The sequence below is a fragment of the Cetorhinus maximus genome, chromosome 18, assembly GCF_964194155.1.
Source record: "Cetorhinus maximus chromosome 18, sCetMax3.hap1.1, whole genome shotgun sequence".
In the NCBI taxonomy this organism is placed as follows: Eukaryota; Metazoa; Chordata; class Chondrichthyes; order Lamniformes; family Cetorhinidae; genus Cetorhinus; species Cetorhinus maximus.
In genome coordinates, this window is record NC_135896.1 from 45968005 (window position 1) to 45980180 (window position 12176).

At 41.8% G+C, this 12176-nt stretch overlaps 1 protein-coding gene across 3 annotated transcripts in view; it reads right to left on the minus strand.

Annotated features, from left to right (window-relative positions):
* Window positions 1-12176, minus strand: part of txndc16 (thioredoxin domain containing 16) — a 269009-nt gene that overhangs the window by 230264 nt on the left and 26569 nt on the right. For all 3 annotated transcript variants that reach the window (XR_013579478.1, XM_078562615.1, XM_078562617.1), the window contains 3 exons: window positions 11121-11277; window positions 10667-10833; window positions 10066-10126 (listed from right to left, as the gene is read on the minus strand). Coding sequence is in view for 2 of the 3 variants with exons in the window: in XM_078562615.1 (XP_078418741.1) it covers window positions 10066-10126; window positions 10667-10833; window positions 11121-11277 (385 nt within the window). In the remaining variant the exon portion in view is untranslated. The remainder of the gene's footprint in view (window positions 1-10065; window positions 10127-10666; window positions 10834-11120; window positions 11278-12176) is intronic.

A 12176-nucleotide genomic window follows, 5' to 3' on the forward strand; every position in this document is an offset into this window, starting at 1 on the left:
ACATGCTTCAGTGGGGCGTTGGGGTGGGGGGCGGGGTGCGCGGTATTTGTACGTGTATTTTTTCCATAAGTGAAAGTTGGATATATTCGTACATTTTAAACCTTTTTGTTAGTAAGTTCTGTATCTTTACCCAAGCGAATTTTAGCAATTAAACTAACTCTTTACTTGTTAACTTAAGAAATCTGGCTCGCTTATTTCTTGCACCAAGCTATACACGGTTAAGCATATATACTGAATTGGCAATGTCACCTCCCATTTACATTAAAACTCTGTTATAACCAACTCAAAAATGGGAAAAGAGAGGAATCAGTTCACCCCTCCTAACTTGGTTGTTACAATAAACACTAGCCTTGTCAGTGATGCCCACATTCAGTGAACAATGTTAGGAAAGAGAGACAGTTTAAGTTATATTTGTACTTGTGAGTGTTAGGAATGAGTTTTAGCTTTAATGTTTAAGTTTGATTTGTATTTCTGTATCTGTGTTAAGAAAAGTTTTGAAGCTATGAAGACAGTTGCCAGGCAGAAGCAACCTAGTAGGGAGAGATAGCACGTTCCAAGCTAAAGTTGGTTGAAAGTAGCTACCAGAGAGAGACTAAGGAAAAAGGGACTGTTAACAAGTCCCAAGCTAAAGAAGAAAGTCCCAAAATTCCTGGGGAGTGGAACAGGATAAAGTCCCAAGAAGACCTTCTAGTAAAAGGACAGACAGGAACCTCGAAAATGTCCTGTTCTGTAGAAGCAAAAGTAAGGAGTGGGGAGAAAGGCTCCAAGTTTGTAAGAAGCTAGAAGGTCCAAAGAGATGGCTGAAGATCTGTAACTCTTTACTTTGGGCATGTGAAGCAGTAGTGTACTTTTGATGGCTGAGTCAGTGAGAGTGCGTGGAAGACAGCTGAATGCATCTGATGACCCAGGGAAGAAGAACATCAGAAGGAGAGTTCAAAACCCTGGAGCTGGACTCTTGCAGAAAGCGTCTGAAAGAAAACGTCAGTTTGGCAGAATATCCTGAAGCGAGTTCTTGGAGGGTAGAGATTGGAAACCCTCGTGTAAAAGATGGAGTTCGATGAGGCTGATTGACTCACGGTGTGACAAGTGTCTGGGTGAAGCTGAGGAGAGATCCATGGCACCTGGTTGAGGTGGCATCTGTCACTTGGTTTCAGAGTGGTGTGTCTGACCACAGGGCGCCTATAAGTTTACATGCATCACAGAATCACAGTGCAGAAGAGGCCCTTCGGCCCATAGAGTCTGCACTGACATGTGAGAAACACCTGACCTACCTACCTACCTAATCCCATTTACCAGCACTTGGCCCATAGCCTTGAATGTTGTGATGTGCCAAGTGCTCATCAGGTACTTTTTAAAGGATGTGAGGCAATCCACCTCCACTACCCTCCCAGGCAGCGCATTCCAGACCATCACCAACCCTCTGGGTAAAAAAGTTTTTCCTCACATCCACCCTAAACCTCCTGCCCCTCACCTTGAACTTATGTCCCCTCGTGACTGACCCTTCAACTAAGGGGAACAGCTGCTCCCTATCCACCCTGTCCATGACCCTCATAATCTTGTACACCTCGATCAGGTCGCCCCTCAGACTTCTCTGCTCCAACAAAAACAACCCAAGTCTATCCAACCTCTCTTCATAACTTAAATGTTTCATCCCAGGCAACATCCTGGTGAATCTACTCTGCACCCCCTCCAGTGCAATCACATCCTTCCTATAATGTGGCGACCAGAACTGCACACAGTACTCCAGCTGTGGCCTCACCAAGGTTCTATACAACTCCAACATGACCTCCCTACTTTTGTAATCTATGCCTCGATTGATAAAGGCAAGTGTCCCATATGCCTTTTGCACCACCCCACTGACATGCCCCTCTGCCTTCAGAGATCTATGGACACACACGCCAAGGTCCCTTTGTTCCTCAGAACTTCCTAATGTCATGCCATTCATTGAATACTTCCTTGTCAAATTACTCCTTCCAAAGTGTATCACCTCACACTTTTCAGGGTTAACTTCCATCTGCCATTTATCTGCCCATTTGACCGTCCCGTCTTTATCTTCCTGTAGCCCAAGACTCAACCTCAATGTTAACCACCTGGCCAATCTTTGTGTCATCCGCAAACTTACTAATCCTACCCCCCACATAGTCATCTATGTCGTTTATATAATTGACAAATAATAGGGGACCGAGCACAGATCCCTGTGGTACGCCACTGGACATTGGCTTCTAGTCACTAAAGCATCCTTCTGTCATCACCCTCTGCCTCCTACAACTAAGCCAATTTTGAATCCACCTTATCAAATTACCCTGTATCCCATGTGCATTTGCCTTCTTTATAAGTCTCCCATGTGGGACCTTGTCAAAGGCTTTGCTGAAATCCATACATCTACATCAACTGCACTACCCTCATCTACACACCTGGTCACCTCCTCAAAAAATTCAATCAAATTTGTTAGGCATGACCTCCCTCTGACAAAGCCATGCTGAATATCCCTGATCAAACCTTGCCTCTCGAAGTGGAGATAGATACTCTCCTTCAGAACTTTCTCCAATAGTTTCCCTACCACTGACATGAGACTCACTGGCCTGTAGTTCCCTGGCTTATCTCTATAACCCTTCTGAAATAGCGGAACCACATTAGCTGTTCTCCAGTCCTCTGGCACCTCCCCTGTGGCCAGAGAGGAATTAAAAATTTGGGTCAGAGCCCCTGCGATCTCTTGCCTCCCTTAGCAGTCTGGGACACAAATCATCTGGACCTGGAGATTTTTCCACTTTTAAGCCTGCCAACACCTCCAATACCTTGCCACTCCCTATATCAATTTGCTTAAGAACCTTGCAGTCTCTCTCCCCGAGTTTGATACCTTCATCCTCATTCTCTTGGATGAAGACGGATATGAAATATTCATTCAACACTCTAGCGATGTCCTCTGGCTCCACCCATAGATTGCCCCCGTGGCCCCTTATGGGCCCTACTCTTTCCCTGGTTATCCTCTTCCCATTGATATACTTATAGAATATCTTGGGATTTTCCCTACTTTTACGAGCCAGAGCTTTCTCATATCCCCTCTTTGCTCCCCTAATTGCTTTCTTAAGCTCCACCTTGCACTGTCTGTACTCCACTAATGCCTCTGCTGATTTGCTTCCCTTGTACCTTCTAAAAGCCTCTCTTTTCCTTCTCATCGTAACCTGAATATCTCTGGTCATCCATGGTTCTTTGGGCTTGTTACTCCTTCCTATCACCCTAGAGGGAACATGTTGAGCCTGTACCCTCCCCATTTCCTTTCTGAACGCCCCCCACTGCTCCTTTGTAGATTTCCCCACAAGTAGCTGTTCCCAGTCGACCTTGGCCAGATCCTGCCTTGTTTTACTAAAATCCACTCTGCCCCAATCCAAAACATTTTTTTGCAACTTGTCGATTTCTTTGTCCATTACAAACTTAAACTGTACCATGTTGTGGTTGCTATCACTAAAATGCTCGCCCACCACCACCTCAGCCACCTGTCCAGCTTCATTCCCCAGAATTAGGTCCAGCACTGCGCCGTCCCTTGTTGGGCCCTCTACATATTGACCTGTACACATTTCAAGAAATCCACTCCATCCAAGCCCTTAATATGATGTCTATCCCAATTAATGTTGGGAAAGTTGAAATCACCTAATATAATTACCCTATTGTTATTGTTTTTACACACCTCCAATACTGTGTACTTACTGTCGACATTAGAGTATAATATAGTTTTGTAACATGTTATCCTTACAAATCTGTATATATCTGTAAAGGGTGAAGCAGTATCGTAATATAGCTCATCTTTTCTTGTTAAATAAATGTTTTATTCTTTTGTTAAAAGTTCGTTAGCTGGCTCTGGTGACTCTGTTCAGTAGCCACTCTCCACATAGCTAAGCAAACAAATAAAAGTTAGGATCCATCAAGCTGGGTTCTACCCTGGGATCAGGCTTGTCCAGTGGTAACCTCTCCTGGGGATCATAACAATATTTTTTTTAAAAATCAAGACACTGCAATATTATAAATGTAATTTCTTTAATTGTGCATACTCCCAACCTCAACCTACGACCCCACTCTGTGGTCAAACCCATCCTGGATCACTGAAAAGATCCCAGCCAACCATTTGCCAATTTACCATTCCTAGGCACTTAGAATTGTCAAACCCCATCTTCATCTAGTATTGAGAAAACTGCCAATCAACACTCTGCGGCATTGAGGATTTTGACTCTGCCAATTATTGTAACCTAGTGCCAAAAAACATACTGAATACCAAATTGTGATGAGAACTAACAGCAAGGGTTTGGTAGAAAGAAACCCTTTGATTACTTCAGGTAAGCCTAGACAATGAATGTCAGCAAGTCATTTGGCTCAGGTGCACAGCCAACTTTGTTTGTCCTCACATAACATCCACACATAGGCAATTTCTGGAGTAGGAGGCACTGGGTCACGATCAAGAACAGGTAGATTTTTATGGGCCATACCCAGAACATCTTGGACAACTGAGGCTTCAATAACGAAGTTTGATTGAATCCTAATTCTGAGGGGGTCGAAATGCTTACAGACAGCTACAGGGCCTGATAAGGTACAAGTCAGCAATGCTGCTTCATTCAAATTAGGCTGACCTGTAGCTCAACTCCATTTGCTCAGCTTCATTTGATTTATATCCCTTGATACCTTTTTTCAACAAAAATATATGAATCTCATTCTTGAGCATTTGAATTAACACATAGGGGAAGAGCGTTTCAGGTTTCCACCAATCTTTCTGTGAAAAAGCATTTCCTAATTTCACTCCTGAATGGTCTAGCTCTAATTTTTAGATTGAGCCCCCTTATTTAGGAGTTTACAACCAGAGGAGATAGTTTCTCTTTATCTAGTCAGTCAATTCCCTTTATTATTTTGAATACTTCACCATAATGGATGACGCTCAGCAGTGTTTTCTCTAGGGTGCACAGCTCTGTGGCTGTGCAGCAACCCAAAAATTCCTGCACAGACTGAGCACAAGTTGGCCCCTTTGAGTTATCGCACATACATACTGCGCAAAAAAATTTAAAGGGCTTGCGCACTTAGATGAATAAGCCCACACAACGAAAAAGAGGGAAAATTGGCGTTTAGCAACAGCTGACTGAATAAGCATATGGAAATAAGGTTCCTGTACCTAAATTACAACCTTTTTATGAAATTAGACTCTGGGATGACCTAACTCATTAGTTCAGGGCTTCCCAAACCGGGGGGGGCCTGCCATGGAGCTCAGACTGAGCGTTAACACTTGCGAGGTGCCTTTAAATCCTTGAGTTTTTTTCCTATTGGTAGATGTGGCCTAAGGGATAGATGTTTGAGACCGATTGCTGCTGCAAAAAAAAGGAATGTGAAAAAGTGTCTTTTTTTAAAAAAAAAATTAAGTTTAAACAATTCCCACTGCACTGAAATCCTCCCCCCACCCCCACTGACCCAGCAGCTGAAGCTAACCGATCCCTCTTCCCCTTGCTCAGCAGCTGAAGTAACCACCCTCCACCTCCACCTTCCCAGGGTCACACGGAGTCTGAGGCATTGAAATGGGGTCTCATCAGGTAAAGGTTTGGGAAGCACTGTGTTAGTTCCTAATCCCATCCAGTATGGCTGCCATAAGAGAATGAAGGAGGAGAGCAGGGCTCATGAATCATCTTACCTGAATCTGGCTGAGGAACAGTGTTTCAGGCAGCTTTGTTTAATCGGGAGGCAGTAACTGAGCCATGGCATCTGTTGTAGCAACACCTGATGCCCAGCACCAGGGCATGCACAGAATCACCTACACAGTTAAGGGCAATGTTTCTGGCAACTTAGTCCATGGATTATTCCAGACTCCAGAAAGTACATAAGAAATATGTTAGTTTTCTACTAATAGTTCTAAGGAAAGTCACAGCAACAAGAATTCGTCAAATTTCCCACATGGGGGTTTCCAAACAAGAGGAAATTACTGTGGGATTTATCAAAATTGTTAAGATTCCACAGACACACCCTCATTTCTCTGTCTGATTCCTACCATTGCTCCAAGATCATTGCATGATCTTGATGGCATGCCCCAAGACCCCAAACAAGTTAAAGCTGGAATCTTCCATACTCTGTTGCTGTGCACAAGCTCTCTAGCAGTTAGGCAAGAGCACTTTAGAAGGTGCTGGGTGCATAACCTTCAGTCTTCTTCTGTCGGTTGGGCCCTCAACGTCTATCTGTACTCCCTGCAACAGGGCTAGACATAATCTCTCCCTCTGGCAAGCCATTTTCTGGACCATCTTCCTACATTTGCACTATGCACTAACACTGGCTACATCATCATGTCTCAACCCCTCTAGTCTGCCCTCTGAACTATGCGTGAAGTCAAAGCCTAAACGTGTGCTTGCATGGGTAAAGCCATGTGATGCATTTTCTTCAACTGTACTGCCTCTTCTTCCTCTGTCCTCCCAGGGACCTGTTAAACTTCTGGGCATGAAACTGAACTGAGTGACAAGAGTTAGCATGTAGTGGTAAGGGTAAGCAGAGTCAGAGGAGTAACTGCTTAAAGCAGCATCACTTTGTCATTCAATTTGTGAGATGAGATTTCATTGAGAAGCAAAAAAGGATTTGAATCAAAAATTCTCCAGGATGTGTTCTCCAAGCTCAGCAGTCACAATGCTCCTGATGCATATACACCCCACCCATGGTCTCCAAGGCTTGGTCTTCCACTGGGGACAGTCCACAGGTGGATGCTCATGCTCTTTCCTCCCGTCTTCACCTGCATCCTTGTATTGCATGGCAGCTTGTCCTTCAAGAAAGAATAGAGTGTGTTTGTGTTGCTCTAATCAGATGTTTTGAGGATGTGCACATGAGGGTCAATAATGAGAGGTGTGTAAAAGATGGCACAAGTTTGAAGAGGTGAGAAAAATAAAAATGAGCAGCAGCACGTGCAGACTATTACAGTAGCAACAAAAGGAGGTGGAGTGAAGTATGTTTCAGTGATTGGAGGAGAGTGAAGGGAAGAATGGGAAGCAAGGTTTATAAGTGCTGGGGCATAGGTGGTACAGAATTGAGCAGGGAATGGTACAAGTTAGGAGTCTTACCTTAACAGCTCTTAACAGTTTAGTAAACTTCTATCTGCTTTACAGTCAGGTTGTGGTTGCATTGCTTCTTCTGTTGAGCCACTCTGTCATCTCATACCACTGCTGCTGAGAAGATCACCTAGATATCTTCCTTTCTCCAGCTAGAAAGAGGATATCTCTCCTCCTGCTGACCTCCTACACCAGCACCTGCAAAGCGACATCCTGAAATTGGCGGTTGGGGGTGGGGAAGGCTTGCAGCTTTTCCTTGGCCTACCATTTTAAACTTCTGTGATTGTAACTGATTGCAGTTAAAGGTGCCCCTCCTCTTGAAGAGGGTACAAGCTACTTCTAAATGGAGACACGGACACCTGAGATTCCCATCTCTATGAACAGCACAAGTAGAGCTGGAAGCCTGCCTATTCTAGGAAAAAATGGCAGGGGCTGAGCCCAAGTGAACATAGCAGGGGATCAACTCACTGCTTTCCTTAAGCCCAAGTGAACAGGTGCACACTCCAAGCAGGTTGCCCAAACCATTCCCAAGAACAAGCTTAATGAGAAAAATTAAAGATTTAATTTGGAAACATAGGAGCAGGAGTAGGCCATTTAGACACTCGAGTTTGTTCTGTCATGCAATGAGATCATGGTTGTTCTGTGACTTAATTCCATACACCTGACTTTGTCCCATACTCCTTATTACCTTTGGTGAACTGAAATCTCTATTAAAATTAGCAATTGACATAGCATCAATTGCCATTTGTGGAAGGTTCTATCAACCTTTCTGTATAAAAGCGCTTCCTAACTTCACTCCTGAAAAGTATAGTTCTAGTGCTAGACTCACCAACCAGCAGAAACTGTTTGTCTCTATCTACTCTATCAGTATCCCTTAATATTGTGAAAACTTCAATCAAATCACTCCTTCATCTTCTAAATTCCAGACAATAAAATTTAGTGTGCGTATTCTCTTCTCGTAATTTAACTCTCGGATTCCAGGTGTCATTCTGGCAAATCTACGCTGCATTCCCTTCAAGATCAATATAGATTTCCTTAGATGTGCTGCCCATAACTGAACACAGTACTCCAGGTGCAGTCTGACCAGGGTTTTGTAGCATAACATTTACTCCCATTGTATTCCGGTCCCCTGGATATAAAAACCAGCATTCTATTAGCCTTTTTGATTATTTTTTGCACCTGTTCTTTCAATGATGGCCCTAAATTTCTTTGATCTTCCACTGTTCCTAGCTCTTCACCATTTAGAAAGAACTTTATTCTATTCCTTTTAGGTCCAAAGCGGAACTTATTTGCCACAGATTTGTCTATTCACTTAATCTATCAACATCTCTTTGTAATTTTATGCTTCCATCTACATTGCATTGCAATTTTTTGTGTCAGCAGCAAATTTGGATATGTGGTTTTCTATCCCATCATCCAAGTCATTAAGAAATATGGTGAATAGTTTAGTCTCTGTGGCCACATATTTTGTCAATTACAGTATCTGTGCATTAGCCCTATTCTCTGTCTCCTTCCATTCAGCCAATTTCCTAACCAAGTCAATAGCTTGCTTTCAATTTTATGAGCTTCAACTTTAGCTAACAGTATCTTATAAAGAACTGCAATGAATGTCTTATGGAAGTCCATATAAAGAACCAGGTAGAATGTGTTCAAGCATGCAAAATAAAATCAATAACAACTTGATTTCCCTAAAATTTTTGACATAATTAAACCTCCAAGGACACTTCAACTAAGAGAGTGCAGATCAATCAGTAACATGAGCAAAGCTGGCACAATTGAAAGGAGGCTTTTAAAAGAGTGAAGAAACAAGTTGAGTAGGTTCTGTTATGGCAGGATGATGGTAAATGCCAAGCTGCTCAAATCCCAGAGGGAAACTTGAAGCAGCTGCCACAACTATTTGCAATTTGTACTTATTTCGAGATGCAAGCTTTGAATTCAGTAAAAAGGCCACCAAGTCTTATAGGTTTCTTACAAAACTAAATTAAACCTCTATTAATAGAAAAAAATATTTTTAGCACATACATAGATCTACAAATTACTACTATAACTACTCCTAAATCCCCTAATTAATCTAACTCCCAGTTACACTTCCGTTAAGGCAACAGTAAGACACACAGATTTTAAAAGACCCAGGCAAAGTAACATGATACCTGAACAGTCGAATTCAAAGTGAGTTTTCTTAACGTCAGTTCTTGCAGACAGCAGTTTGAGGCTTAGAGGCTGGAGGCTTTTCACACTTGTTAAATCTTAGAATGCCTTCCCTTTCACACAGCCTTCTCTCCTTTATATATATTTTCCCCTTTGAACGCAAATTCCCATTGTTTCACTATGTCTTTGGATTTTCTCTCTCTAATAATAAAAATCTATTGTAGTACCAATTTTACCAGTAATATTTGGGAAAAATAAACACACTGTTTCTTAACTTCTCCTGGCTAGGTGAAACATTTCATCCCTCTTTTGAATTAAAACTAATTTGGTTTATTTAAAAATGCAAATGTTCCCTTTACTCCTCACATTCTAAAACTTCTCCCATGTTTACCTACTTAGCATTTCAAACCTAGCTTCTCATCTGACATATCAAAGCCTTCAGACCAGCTGTCTCTAATTTAATTAAGTTCCACACATTTAGACACACAGCTCACTATTACTCTACTTCACAATAAATTCCAAATAACATTATGAAAATTGTTATATCTCCCTGACAGGTTCTAAGAACAAGTTCCAAAGAATAAGACCTAGTTGGTTGAAAGCTGTACCACTCATTGATTATTCATGGAGGGGCAGGATGTGCAGGAGGCCAGAGTCAGAGGCAGAGTGAGTTTGCAAAGGTTGGGTGTGGTAAAGCCAGAGGGAAGGAAATCGTTGCTAAGTAGGTACAAGGATGCAGGGTGAGTGGGTAGAGTTTGCCAATGAAGATCAGCAAGGAAGGGTGTGGGAGTGGATGAGTAGGATTATGTGCAGCACAGGATGCAGACAACTAAGTTTCAAATCATCAAAACAAACATCATACCCCTCCAGCAGGTCTGTAGCCTACAGTGACATCTGCTGGCACATTAGGCTGTAGCTGGGTCCTGTTGAAGTTGAATGTAAATAGCATCACTTACTAAAAAGCAATTATAATAAGAACACAGTCAAAGCTCTATAAACCAAATTAGCATGGCTAGATAATTAATAATTGGCAGATGAAACACTCATTTAAAATAATCTTCATTCTGCTGAGTTAGTTGCAAATTTAAAGTACTGTGCCTTCACTTGTAATGTTAAATACTTGGGGTAAATTAAAAAGTTTATCAATCCTCAGGCAGACCATACACAATAGAAAGGACAATGCTGTATTGTTCAATGGCACCTCAAAGCTGTGGGAAAGTCCATTTCTGGAGCAGACCAACCTCCTAAGAAGGATGGAATGGTTTGGAGATGAGAATAAATGTAACTGTGCAACAAACATCAAACTAGCCCAATTAAAGTGAGGATCTTCTCAGCTAAATCCAACTTAATTTAAGCTTCAAAATATACAGTCGACAAGCGATCTCAATGTTTGAAAAAATTGCCATTCGTTTGTAAAATTATTTTTTCTCTTCTAAAATTGAAGTTATCCTGAACAACATTACCTTGGCACTAATACAACTCCTGCTCTTCCCAGTAGCTGCCAGGCTACAGATTCAGCAGTTATCCGGTCATGCTCATATGTTTCTCTTTGTGTGAAAATAAACACGACAGGCATTTTTAACTGTACATGAACCGTAGAGACTCTCTCTGGTGGAACAGTCGCCTCCGTCTTAAAGAGTTGGAAAAATGGGAATGTTAACACAGCACGACTCTCAGACTTGGGACATGCCAATCGTACATATTTTTAAACACTATATTTCCTTTTGAAGTCTACATATTTCTGATTTATATTATGATAGAATCTGCATGACACTTGACAAGATCCTACTCGTCAGTATTTTCCATTAGGGCAACCAACCGTTATAAACTTAATTAAGCAGAAACACGACAGATATTGTTTAAAAATACATCAAAATTCTCTATCAGTGAATCCAATTCAATAAATACTTAGCTCACCACTAGCGGGGCTTCCAACACTTTAAGGTAGGAATGTATATTCACTGTAGTTAGTGGCTGTTTAAAAGAGGACCTCTTGCATGGCTGATTCCTATCTGTGGCCATCTTGCAATGGCAGAACCAAAGTTTTGCTGAGAGTCTATCTGGATCTTCCAGGCTGCATGATAAGATGACAAGAAAATCAAAACATTGTAACTAATGAAGCACAAGGATATTTTAGCAGAAGCAGAAATCCTCTTACAATGCAAGTTTCCAGCTAACTGCCAATAGCAACTTAAAAATAAATAATGGGCCTTCCACAGCACTTCTTACAGAGGTCAACCAGGAGTGGCAGAAGGCCTGCAAATAGGGCAATAGCCAGATATGCAGTTTCTGCTTCTAGGTTCTAAGAGGTCTTGTTCAGAGAAAAAGGCATACCTACCAGCCTCCAAACTGGCATAAATATGGACGAGCAAGGGTCCATGCCCAATGTACTTACCTGGATCCCAGAAACTGCAATTCGATTAGGTGGCTAATAAGCCCCAAGCAAAAGACTGCTGGGCCAAGGGATGCCAGGACATTTGTGTGGCAGGGTTATGTTACAAAATCTGCTCACACATCCCTGATCTGCCCAGATTACAAGACAAAGTCAAAAAAAAATTATAAGACTTATAGATACTGAATATAAAAAGGTTTCAGATATATTTGTAATAATATCCAACAAACTCTTTACAAAATTCTTCTAACATGCAAACAGGTTAATTCATTCTTCACTCCCAAAGCCTTAATTCCATCTGACCACCGGTAGGTTTTATGCAAAGTAAGTTGGAGCATGAGGGCGCTATGCAAACTGGAGCTTGTAAAGCACAACACATCATTTTGCTAGGACTGATTCATGTCTCTTTGAAGCACAATATCTCAATACTGCAACAGAGGGAAACAGTGGGATAGTGATAATGTCACTGGACTCGCAATCCAGTGACCCAGGCTAACGCTCTGGGGACATGGGTTCAAATTTGGAATTTGAATTCAATTAATAAATCTGGAATATAAAGCTGGTCTCAGTAATGGTGAGCA